The following is a 12,347-nucleotide window of genomic DNA, read 5'->3' as shown; positions in this document are numbered from 1 at the left end:
GATCATTAAATAATAACTTCCTGAAATCAATGTGTATTTATTTTTTATACCGCAGTACCAAAACGACTTCAGTTAATGCAGGAATGTGCTTAACGTTATTGATGGTTTGATTTAACGCCGTGTGTCCTAGTGGGGTAAGGCACTCCAGTCAGATGAGGCCGGTAAAAGTTTTCATCCAAGAGATAGTGTTGGTTATTTATCACAAAATATGACTGTGGGGGTAGCGAGGGCGATGACTCTCCCCATATCGAATTGTCCGGACCCCTACGCTCTTGATGTGGCAAAAAAGTATTGGATGGTAGGTGATAGAGCATATATCTAAAGACACCAACTGGAAAATTTTTAATCCTGGTTGTCATTGGCTTGAAAATTACCACGAGTATCCATTTCTGTGCAACAGAAAAAAATATCTAGATGTAGTATGCAAAACAATACGCCAAGAAATAAATCTTTAAATGTCTCCTGCTACATAAAGCTCTTTACTTTCACTTTGTATGAGAAGTAGGCATTGTAATAATAATATGTATTGCATAAATAAAATTCATATGACTTTTTACGGGATGCATGGATAAATAAGCGGTTAAGGAAGAGGAACTAGGGAGCCTACTTAATCCACGAGAATACAGGCCATGACCCAAGAGTGGCAGCCAACCAAGAGTATTTAAGGGAGATGTCACCTTGGCCTTGAGAGCCGTGTAGCTAGGACAGGGAGAGAGAGAGAGAGAGAGGGAGAGAGAGAGAGAGTGAGAGAGAGAGAGAACCAGTGAAGCTATTATCACTGGTGCTAGGTGAGCCAGAGATGCCTAACTGTGCTGTTGATCTGACAGGAAGTGTTGGTTGAGCACCTACCCTCTTCAAATAGCTTCTTCCTCTCTGACTCACTCACTCACTGCCCCACACTCTGTTGCACTACCAGTCTTCATATAACTCATGTTTTTCACTCACTTTGCAATAACAGTCTCCAGCCTACTAATGTCACACTCACTCTCATTCACACACTCACTTTCACTCATTCGACCAAGCTTCTCTCTCAAGTTTGCTGATGCTGTCACTGACTAATTCGTCCTCTTGCATTCACACTCGCGCATCCAGTCGCTTTGACCATTCACTCACTCGCTCATACATACCCTCCTCTTCCTTCAGCATCATTCTTATTCACTTCCTCATTTACTCACTCACTCATACATATCTGCATCCGTCTTACTTACCCACTCACCCACAAAGCCATCCTGTTTCCTCCAGTCCTCTCTGCTTACCTCACTTAAAGCATTCCTCACCCCGCGATGTACTGTACGGACCTGAACCTCCTTTCTCTCTCTCTCTCTCTCTCTCTCTCTTAACGAGCTGAGCCATCTAAATATCGGTATCGTTCTTATCATGTCCCAGCTTCCTCTCTCTCTCTCTCTCTCTCTCTCTCTTGTAACCACCCCTCCATCCCACGTTGCAGTGGTGGTCATGGTGTGTGGGTAAGGCTTGGCGCACACACACACACACACACACACACACACACACACACACACACACACACACACACACACACACACACACACACACACACACACACACACAGTCTCTCTCTCTCTCTCTCTCTCTCAGTACTAGGTCACATATCATTTCACTCCCCTCCCGTTTTCTTTGAGGGTACAAGTTCATTGCCCCGACATTCCCTAAGGCATGCCGGTTTGGGGAGAGAGAGAGAGTGAGAGAGAGAGAGAGAGAGAATTTTATCGGCTGTCATCATACCTTTTCACCTTTTATATCACCTTAATAAATCACCGACATATTACGAGTTATTAACAATTTATATTTTTCACTTAATTTTTAGACAAAATGACAAACATGGCCTAAGCAAGAGGTGAGGCGTGGAGGGAAGGGAATGGGGAAAAAACAGAGTGAAAGGAGTAGCCGAGAAGAAGGAATGGAAAAGGATTAAAATTATGATGAGGAAGAAGTACTGTAGAATTTTACAGAATATGGCAGTGGTGGTGATGATAGTAAAAGTAGAAGACAGACAGATTGCGATGATAAAGAGAAGAGCAAAGAATTATCTCTCTTTCTACTGCAGTGCATCATAATTTTTGGAAAGTGGTGGCCATGAACAAATTACAGATGACAAATATTAAGATAAAAAATTTGTGCATTGCGTAGACGATGAGTATGTACATCAGGAATGAGGTGGATTGACAAGTGAAAGTTATGAGCTAGACTTAAATGAATTGCAGACGGGTTGGTGGGAGAAGAGGAGGTTCGAGAAGTACGTGGAGGGAGGAAATTGAGTACAGGAGAGAGAGAGAGAGAGAGAGAGAGAGAAGGTAGTGAATTTTCCAAAGCTGTAAGTGCGTGACAGCCATATAAAAGAGACACTTGTTTGTTTGTTTTTATGTAACATTCTCTCTCTCTCTCTCTCTCTCTCTCTCTCTCTCTATCTATCTATCTATCTATCTATGTATCTCTATCTCTCCCTCTCTCTCTTTCACTTTCTGCGTAGGAAATCCAGTCTTGGCAGAAGAGATGCACAAGGCAGTATTAAGGGAGAGGGTCAGGGCTGAGTCAGGGCGGGACAGGGGCAAAGTAGGTCATGGATACCGGGTTTTATAGTACCTCTGTTTAGAACGTCAGAGGGGGGGGGGGAGAGAGAGAGAGAGAGAAACTTTTTTTTTTTTTTTTTTTTTTTTTTGAGGAAAGTAAAGGGCGAGAAGGAAGGTCATCTGATTAGGTTGACTTGTTGGTGTTTTTTTTTTAACTCTCTCTCTCTCTCTCTCTCTCTCTCTCTCTCTCTCTCTCTCCATAATGTTTATATTTCACCTGTTCCAGATTTCCCTCCTGATTACTTTTAGCCCCTCCCTTCTCTACTCCTCCCTTCTTTCCTACTCCATCCCTTCCTTGCCTTCTCCTATGTCAACTTACTTCCAACTTTCATTCAACCCTTCTTCTTTCTCAACATACCCTCCTTTCCCTCAGTCTTTCCTCTCCTGTCGTTCAGTCTCTTCCTTTCTCTTTCACCTCACCCTCCTCTTAAGCTCATCTCTCCTTTCCCATTCCATCCATTCGCAGTCCCACACCTCACGTCTTCACCCTTTCAACATTTTCTCATCTTTCATCTTAATTTCTTCCTTCCGTTCCACACCTCCTCAACCTTCCCCACTTCTTTCCCTTTCCGATTTTTCCAGTTCCTTCCTGCCTCAACTCATCCGCTTCTCATCCCATCTTTATTCTTTCTTTCCCTTCTGACATCTCAGTTCTTCCTCCCTTCTTTTCCCTTCCTCATTTCCTCCCTCCCATATCTCTTCCGTAGCTCCATCCCCCAGCAACATTCCACCCAGTCTTCCTTTCACCGACCCCCCCCCCTCCCATATTCACTCATTTTACATTCCCCACAGTGTTCCCTTTTTTCCCCTTCACCATTTCCTCACCCCTAGTCAGAGGGAGGTTGTAGGAGGAGAGTAAGACCGATACATGGCACAGTTGGTGAAGCAGGTATCTGATGTAGGCAGTGGTATGTGCCCGCAATAATCCACGTTCTCGTTAATCTAGGCTTTGTTGCACCTCCTCCCAACCTGTTAACCTCCGTATATGGTAGTTTAGTATTTATTTTGCAATCTATATCCGTAATTGAAGGATATACATAGCAGGAAAGGGCATACAAATGTGTAATAATAAATCGTTAAGGAAATTGTGCTACAGGTTTTTCTTAGCCGATGGGGATACGGGCCGTTGTGTAGATTTGGTTGTTTACCCTCCCCATTCTTTCCTCATCGCCCCTCCCACTCCCATCACTTTCACTCAAGGTGCCGGGACGGGTTTTTTGCGACTTGTGGACAGATTGGTGAGCGAGTGGCGGCGGGTCCTTGATGGAGCTGCAGTTTTACGCGCTCGTACACTTCTCAGAATAAGTTGGAGAAGAAGAAGAAAGAAAAGAAAGGAGCCAAGAATAAAAAGAATGAAAATAGGAAAATAAGTAAATTAGAAGCCAAGTAAATACTTAGAATAATAGTTCCACTACCATGACGGGGTGGCCCATCTGTTACAACGCCTCGTCCAAGTTTCAAAATAATTAATGCTTTATGTGGCGCCAAATTTTTCTTGTGAGATGTACAATGTTTGGTTTCATTCTTTTGTAAGTTTTTACTGTAAGTGTTGTTTGCAGAATTTTTATTTAGAACATTTTTATATATTTTAAGAATACAGAAAAGTGTAATTAATATTTACAAATACATAAGAAAAAATAAAGTTTGCATAATAATTTTGTTCCTTGTAAAATTCTCAGTTACCTCTACACCTATATCACTGCTTCTGTAGTTAGTCCATCGGTGTTCTGCCAAGTTTTAATTATGCCACTAAAATGTTTGCACCAGCCATATTATTCCATTACGGTATACGTGCATTATTGCAGTGTGTGTGTGTGTGTGTGTGTGTGTGTGTGTGTGTGTGTGTGTGTGTGTGTGTGAGAGAGAGAGAGAGAGAGAGAGAGAGAGAGAGAGAGAGAGAGAGAGAGAGAGAGAGAAACTGCAAGGCAGCTAAGTTAGACGGGGAGTAAAAGTAGGAGGTCCTCAGAAATGGCGAGAGCTGGGAGGAAATGGCTAACCTTTAGGGTATGAGCGAGGAAGGGGTCATTTTCACCAACATAGGCAGGAGAGAGGGAAGGGGGATCACCAACAATGACCAATATTTCCTTAATAATATTGTTGTTGCTGTTATTATTATTATTATTATTATTATTATTATTATTATTATTGCTCTTGCTGTTATTGCTGTTATTTTTGTTGTTCAAGTTGCTGTTGTTTTTTGGTCAAATATATTTCTTGCTTTCTCTTCAGTGTTATTCACGGTGGTCTACGTATTACACTTAAACTCTACGTCAGACCCTGCCACATCCAAAAGCCTCTCCAAAGTAGGGTAAATTCGCCCCTAGGACGCAAAAATAAATAAAATACGTCACCGGAATTAAAGGCTGTAAAGGAAGAGCACATTAGGCTCAAACGTGCAAAAATGATAATGATTCGATGGATGTGTAGTGCGTCCTTGAATGCGAGGCCTGAGGGGGGATAGGATTACGATTGAAGAGTTGAGAGGAAGGATGGGATTGGAGTGTAATGGTGTGTGATGAGGAGAGTTAAACTGAGATGGTTTGGGTATGTTGAGAAGATGGAGATGACAATTGGGTGCGAAAGGTGAGAGGTGTGAACGTTGGGGGTGGGGCTGCGAGAGGCAGACCGTCAAAGACCTGGGACGAGGTCATAGATTTTGACCTCAGGGATAAGGGACTGAATAGGGAGGCTGCCAGAGATCAAGCTGCGTGGAGAGTTGCCATTAGGTGACCAAGGCTGAGGCATGCAAGCATGTTGGAGCCTGTATAAACGATACGATACGAATATCCATATTTTAATTTCCTTTTTTGCCATTTTCTTTATTCATGTTTTCTTTTTTTATTTCCCCACTTCCACGTATTATAAATTTTACTAATCTCATTTTAAATGTCACTCTTATCTTAGCATTCTTAGCCGACTCCGTCTTTGCAGGAGTGGCCTTGTGTGTGTGGTTGTTGTGGCTGTGTGTGTGTGTGTGTGTGTGTGTGTGTGTGTGTGTGTGATCTCTTGTTTGTGGTGAGTTAAGTGTAGTGAGTTTAACTCTCTCTCTCTCTCTCTCTCTCTCTCTCTCTCTCTCTCTCTCTCTCTCTCTCGTATACAGGTAGGACACACTCAAGTCTGACTCACATAATACGAAGGAAGTCCTGCCTGACTCCTACCTTCAATTACACAGATTCCTTTGCCGGAACACGAGAACCTTGGTGGACTCCATTCTTTATTTTTGGTACCCCCAGGCGATTTTATTTAGGTAAGAAGGCGCTTTTAGTCTGGAGGGACTGGGTAAAGCGTTCGTTAAGCTCCTCAGTATTAGAGGTTCCTCAGGAGCTGCATAACTTCGTCTATTTAGTAACCAGGGAAAAAAAAAAAATGTCGGCGTGCTAAGACATGAACCCTTTTGGCTCTGATTTTCTTTCCCTCAAGACGTCAAGCAGTTTTCCTAAGCTCATGACATACGTTGGAGAGCAATAATATATATATATATATATATATATATATATATATATATATATATATATATGGGTTTACAAAAATGTTGTCTTATGTTTACCAGCTTTAGAATGATGAATATTTGCTCTTGTTACCACCGGATGACTTTATTCTTGCAACCGACGGACGATTTTATTCATGGAACCTCCAGACGGTTACGTATTATTATCCCTTCTGTCCAACAATTTAGATATAAATATGCAAAGACTGTTTACGAAAGATACAATTTTAATTTATTACAAGATACCATTTTCTTTGACCTGTCGACTTTCAAAGAAAACGAGAAATTTTACTGGAGAGCTTTCCTTTCTGGTACGACGTTCATATGCTGTAAACGGAAAGTTAGTGGGGTACTTATAGCACTAGTATTTGCTAAATCTCTCAGTTCGGCCCTTACTTAGTATGTTCCCCGTGTCAGAACGGTTATTGGGTGTTTAAATTAGGAACACCGAGATATATACAACCTAATCTGTTCTCAAAGAGCAGTGGCAAGGCCAATGTTGGGAATATCTTTGAGAGACAGGAAGATATCAACTTGGGTGAGAGAGCAGACATCATAGAAGTTACAGAGGAACAGAAATGGAGGTGGGCAGGTCTTGTAGCAAGAATAAGGGATAGCCGATGACACAAGAGGCTGACTGACTGGACTCCAGGAGATTGCAAGCGTAGCGGAAAAAAGCCAGACAGGAAGTGGAGAGCTGAGATAGAGAAGTTTACTGAGAAAAAACTGAAGAGATTTGTTCAGTCATGGAATTCGTGGAGAAGGTTGGGGGAGGCATTTGTTCAGCAGTGGACCTGCTGTGGTTGATGATGAAACATACAATAAATTATTAAATAAAAATAAATGAATATCTGTCAGTCTATATGTATCATTATCTATCTGTCCATCTATCTATCTGGCTATATATATATATATATATATATATATATATATATATATATATATATATATATATATACAGTATATATATATATATATATATATATATATATATATATATATATATATATATATATATATATATATATATATATATATATATACGGATGATGGCGAAGCCCTTCACCATTACCATGGCTCAGTTTACAGTGTCATTTTATTTCACAGGACCTGCAACATGGCCTGCAATGTACCCTGTGGCTGGTGGTAAAAGGCAGTCTCCCATCGACATTAAGGCCGACGCATGCCAGGGCAACTGTGGCCTTAACAAGATCCAGGCCAGCTACAGCGGCATCAAGGTGTCGGAACTTTCCAACAGTGGACACTCGTGGAAGGCACAAATTGGCAGTGGCACATCCAGTAAGTTATAATTACGTTCTCTTGCTTCTATCGCTGTTAATCCAGTATTCGTATTTTCGTGGTCCCACACCGTGATGGAAACCATACCGTATTCTGCAGTTTCTTCCAATCACTTCTTCTTTCCTTCTTTCTTTCAAGCACTTATTGGTGTGATGCCAGTTTCACTTTTTTTTTTTTTTTTTTTTTTTTTTCCAAATTTGACCCATTGGTTTCTTGGACACATATCCTCAGACATCTTAATTGCTTCGATTTACGGTATTCATTGTAAGGGCTTTTAGGGACAAAGGTCAAACCATACAAAGATTTATTAGTGAAATGCGGTGGCACGAATCTTTGGAGTCTGCGAGGAGGGATCGGGACAAGTACCTCTCAGCGCACGGGATTTTTTTTTTTTTTTACACTCCCTTGCATTGTCATCGGAATATTGACAGTATCAATTCTTCATTACCTAGAGACGAGTTCACTCACCATAAGAGAGACCTATTTGCTCCACACTGACATCACATCTCGGGGTACTTCTCCAAACACTTTCCAGTACATACCCAATTTTGTACTCCGTTTTCTCACCTTGACACCTTGTTCCCAGGCCTGCGTAGTGGACCGCTGGGCAGTGATGAGTACGTGTTGGAGCAGTTCCATTGCCACTGGGGAAATGCAAATGACCATGGCTCCGAACACACAGTGGACGGGAAATGCTACGCTGCTGAGGTGAATACTTAACTACTGTAGAAATAAGTTGTAACTATACCTTGTTGGTGTTTGTACCGTGATTACAGTTTGTTTCCCCCCCCCCTTTTTTTTAGATGTTGAATATACCGCATTAACGATTTAACGATTTGGTTTTCGCCTTATAAAATATTATTTATGAGTACCATGGTTGTAACACCTAAGATGAAGGGAGATGCATTGTTAGATGAAAAACGTGCTGTCAGTTTCACTCAGATGAATGGTATTTTTTATATAAGACAGGTGTCACGTAAAGTGCTGTTGCTACTGTGCTATATACACATATGAAATATATATTAATACTGAAAATCTGTATATAGTTCCGTACTTTACTTCCTGCGTTGCACCTTGAAGTGAGAAGTAATGTAATAAAGTTCAGGAATGGAGAAGAGAGAGAGAGGCAGTATTATGACAGCCAAAAGACTTGGTGCTAATATGAGACCTGAGTTATTTTAAAGCAACAGGAAGCTGTAATGTGGAAGAACACTAGAAAGCTTATAAGTGGGTGTGATTAGAATGGCTGAGGAACTGGGATTCAGAAAGAAGTGTAAAAGGTAGACGTATAGTATGTATTCAGTGACAATTTTCTCCCTGTTTCAGCTCCATCTGGTTCACTGGAATAAGAGCAAGTTCTCCAGCTTTGCTGAGGCTGCTGCTTCTGACGGTGGCTTGGCTGTCCTTGGCATCTTCTTGACGGTAAGTAAGCGTGTAGACCAAGAAGGAGATGGAAGGATGAGTAAACGATGACTGTGCAGGCGATTCCAGGATCTTTGCCCAGGGTGCACTGTATAACACCCCTGGTTTACCACAGTGAAACTGGTGTCCTCAGACTGCATCCTTCCTTGTTATGTTTATTTATCTCACAGACATCATTCCACCGATCCTTGGCTATCAAAATGTATGTTTCTTGTCCAACTTCAGTAGCCAAGTTACGGTAAAACATCAAATTTTCCATAGCTGGTCGAGAGAAAGGAGAGAACGTCCCTTACTTTCGGAAGTGATATGGGCAACACATCAAAAATGTTCCTCGATACGCCCCTAGTTGTGAGCTGGACTGAATTTGATCACTGATTTTTTTTTTTTATAATAACATTGATGTCTTCAATAATTTTTTTATTTGTTTGTATTATTTTAATTTTATTATTTTGTTTTCTTTAATATTTCCAGACAGTTACACGTAGCATAAGAAACATATCTCTGACTGAGAGGCTTAAAGGTCGTCAAGCCTTGGGTCTCTAAACCTTGAAGAGAATAATACTGAATTACCTGTTACTGATATTGTAATGTTTGTGTGATCCTGTAGGTTGGTGAGGAGCATCCCGAGATGAACAAGATCACCAAGATGCTGCCCTTCATCCAGCACAAGGGTCAGGCCATCACCATTACCGACATCGTTGAGCCTGCAGCCTTCCTCCCCAGTAAGTAACCGGTTATATTTAATTTGCATAGCCAGACTGTCTCTCTGAATAAACTTTACAGTAATTAAGCATGTGTCCATCATAGTCTTTCAAAACTTTCAACCAAACATCATCCATAAACCACCACTACCTCTCAGAAACCACCCTACCCAGAGATACCCAAGCCCTGAGCTAGACTATGATGAAGCCGTCACCGTTTCGTGCTTCATTGCCAACACAAAATACAACTCACAGACGATTCACTATTCCCACACTGCAGTACAGCCCTGCATACGACTACATACTTACCCAGTATGCACGTCACTGTTACTACATCGGCAGTCCTTGAACATACCGTCGAAAACATACCTCTGCGAACGCCCAGATGACCAGTTTTCCACATGGTCTAGTGGGTTCACGTTCAGATGGACCCTAGGTAGGGACAAAGAAGTATGATGATGATGATGATGGTGTAGGCTATATTGTTTTCTCTTTGGACTCAACCTCACTTCATCCTTTGGTAGGAAAAAGAGGGATGATGATGATGATGATACCAGCTTGTAACCTACTTTTGCAGAGAACCGTACGTACTGGACCTACGCTGGCTCGCTGACGACGCCCCCGTGTTATGAGTCCGTCACTTGGATCGTCTACAAACACCCCATTACCATCTCTCAGGAGCAGATGGGTGCATTCAGGTTTGTAAAGCGTATCAGGAACAGTTCAGTAAGTCCTTTTTGCACGTTGACACATATTAATTTGTTTACTTATTTATATATATTCTTATATTGATTGATTGATTGATTTTTGCCATTAAGTCTTGAGCAAATGCAGAATCAGTACATAAAACCTCCGTTGCAACAAAAGATGTGGAGGTCGCAGAACAGCCTCTCCTAAAATCTTAAATCCATAGTGTAACCAGCCCTGACGGCCATGTGTAGTAGACAGGCATAAATCTACATTTAACTAAGATTTTGCTAAATTCTACGACTAGTTATAACTACCTCATTCCGATGACGTATTTTTAAATTTTCATTCTACCACCAGATTATTCTGTTCAACTGAGGTGACACTTTTAGAACGGGAGTAGTTAGAGAGTCTCCATTTGCTTGCTGGGAAAAAAAAAAAAAAAAAAATCTTGCTCATGTTGTATCAGCTTGGGGGAAAGAAGGATAAACTATAACAAGACGCCACCGCAATGAAGTGGTCAAAACTGATTTGCCTGTTCCCCCAGTTTCCAGTTTGAGGATGAATGGAAAAGGTTTGATTTACAGCTGTATAGTGAAGACTGGCTGTATGGTGCCGTGGCCTTTGTTAAATACTTGTGCTGTCACTTCACAGGTTAATGAAATTTAGTGAGGACTGATTCTGGTTCCGTGACCTTTGTTTATTACAGTATCCCTCTCTATCCACCTTGCAGGTCATTGAAGTCTTACCATCCATGTGAGGACTGCCCACAAGACGAGCTGGCTGGCGCTCTGGTGGAAAACTACCGACCACCTTGTCCGCTCTACGACAGGACCATCAAAGTGTTCAAGGACTCTCAGGAAGAAGAGTAATCCGGGACGTTGAATACCGCAAGGATAATCATTGTTATGCATCTAATATAGAAGTGTTAGTAATTATTTAGGAAAAACCACAACTCCAGTTCATTTTTTAAAGTGTTTTCTAGTTAGTCTTGTTCACTGGACCATATCTCACTCCACCTGTGAGTGGAAAATAAGAGGCAGGATAATGATGACAGTTCGTTAACACTTTTTTTCCTTGACACTTCCATTATAAATTAGCCCCCTTCCCACCAGGGATCGTTAATCCCCCCTAGGGGTCATTAACACCAATGTGGGATCATTTACAATAGAAATTTCATAGAAGAAAAGTGTTAGTAGTTGGTGAGATAAAAAAAGAAAAAACACTTCACATTACATGAACTGCAGCTGTGGCTTCTGGTATATATAATCCGAAGGGTTTAGGACTGTGGTATTAACTTTATTGGACTATATTGTAGCTACATTGTCAATACCATTACCACATTACAAATAATTAATATATATATATATATATATATATATATATATATATATATATATATATATATATATATATATATATATATATATATATATATAAAATTTTTGTAGACAGAAATTGAACTTCCTGTAACCATGAACCTGAATCAGACATCGTACTAGCAGAACATACTGATCCCCCATAACACTGGGTATGTTAGACATTGTAGCATAGGTACCATTGAAGTATATTTACTCTGGTAATGACAGTCGGATGAAAAAATCCGGGAGTACATTACAGTACCATATGCATAGTTAAATAATTATGGTAGTATCAATACTACATGCCAGCCAAACTAATCATAGAGCCACACCCACACACCCACAATTGACTCATGGATGGTCAGTGTAAAGCATATGAGTAAAAATGAACATACTTTGCGACACACTCCCACCTTTTATCAGCAGGAAGAAAAATACATGAGTCAATCAAGAGGTCGTTAGGAGAAGGTGTGGATCTATAAACAAGTTGGCTGGCCGGGAGTACACTCGTATTAGGCAACACTCCAAGGATACAATCTCGCTTCAGTCCTCCTGCATGAAAATTCATAGTTTTATTAGTACATCACATATATATCTGCTTATTCTCTCCACAGCCAGTAGATGTAGAAAAAACGTTATAGTACTTCAGTGATAGAGAAAGTATTAGTGATACGAGTTACCGAGCACAATCAAGAACATTACTGAAAACTTAAACAGTGAACTGTACATCCAGTCATCATTTTCCAGGGCAATGATACATTGTGAATACAAGATGGGAGAGTGGTTGTGTATAAACGAAAAC

At 40.8% G+C, this 12,347-nt stretch overlaps 1 protein-coding gene across 1 annotated transcript in view; it reads left to right on the top strand.

The window, feature by feature from the left end:
* Positions 1–11,237, top strand: part of LOC145404660 (carbonic anhydrase 13-like) — a 55,011-nt gene extending 43,774 nt beyond the window's left edge. The window contains exons 2-7 of the mRNA XM_080276199.1: positions 7,183–7,374; positions 7,961–8,082; positions 8,701–8,796; positions 9,404–9,518; positions 10,075–10,195; positions 10,918–11,237. Of these exons, the coding sequence (XP_080132325.1) occupies positions 7,183–7,374; positions 7,961–8,082; positions 8,701–8,796; positions 9,404–9,518; positions 10,075–10,195; positions 10,918–11,056 (785 nt within the window). The 3' untranslated portion in view covers positions 11,057–11,237. The remainder of the gene's footprint in view (positions 1–7,182; positions 7,375–7,960; positions 8,083–8,700; positions 8,797–9,403; positions 9,519–10,074; positions 10,196–10,917) is intronic.
* The last annotated feature ends 1,110 nt before the right edge of the window (positions 11,238–12,347 follow it).

Source organism: Coenobita brevimanus, chromosome 64, assembly GCF_032717465.1.
Source record: "Coenobita brevimanus isolate Jiangsu-jjx chromosome 64, ASM3271746v2, whole genome shotgun sequence".
NCBI lineage: Eukaryota > Metazoa > Arthropoda > Malacostraca > Decapoda > Coenobitidae > Coenobita > Coenobita brevimanus.
Note: the sequence above shows the minus strand (reverse complement) of the source record. Positions and strands in the feature narration are given on the sequence as shown.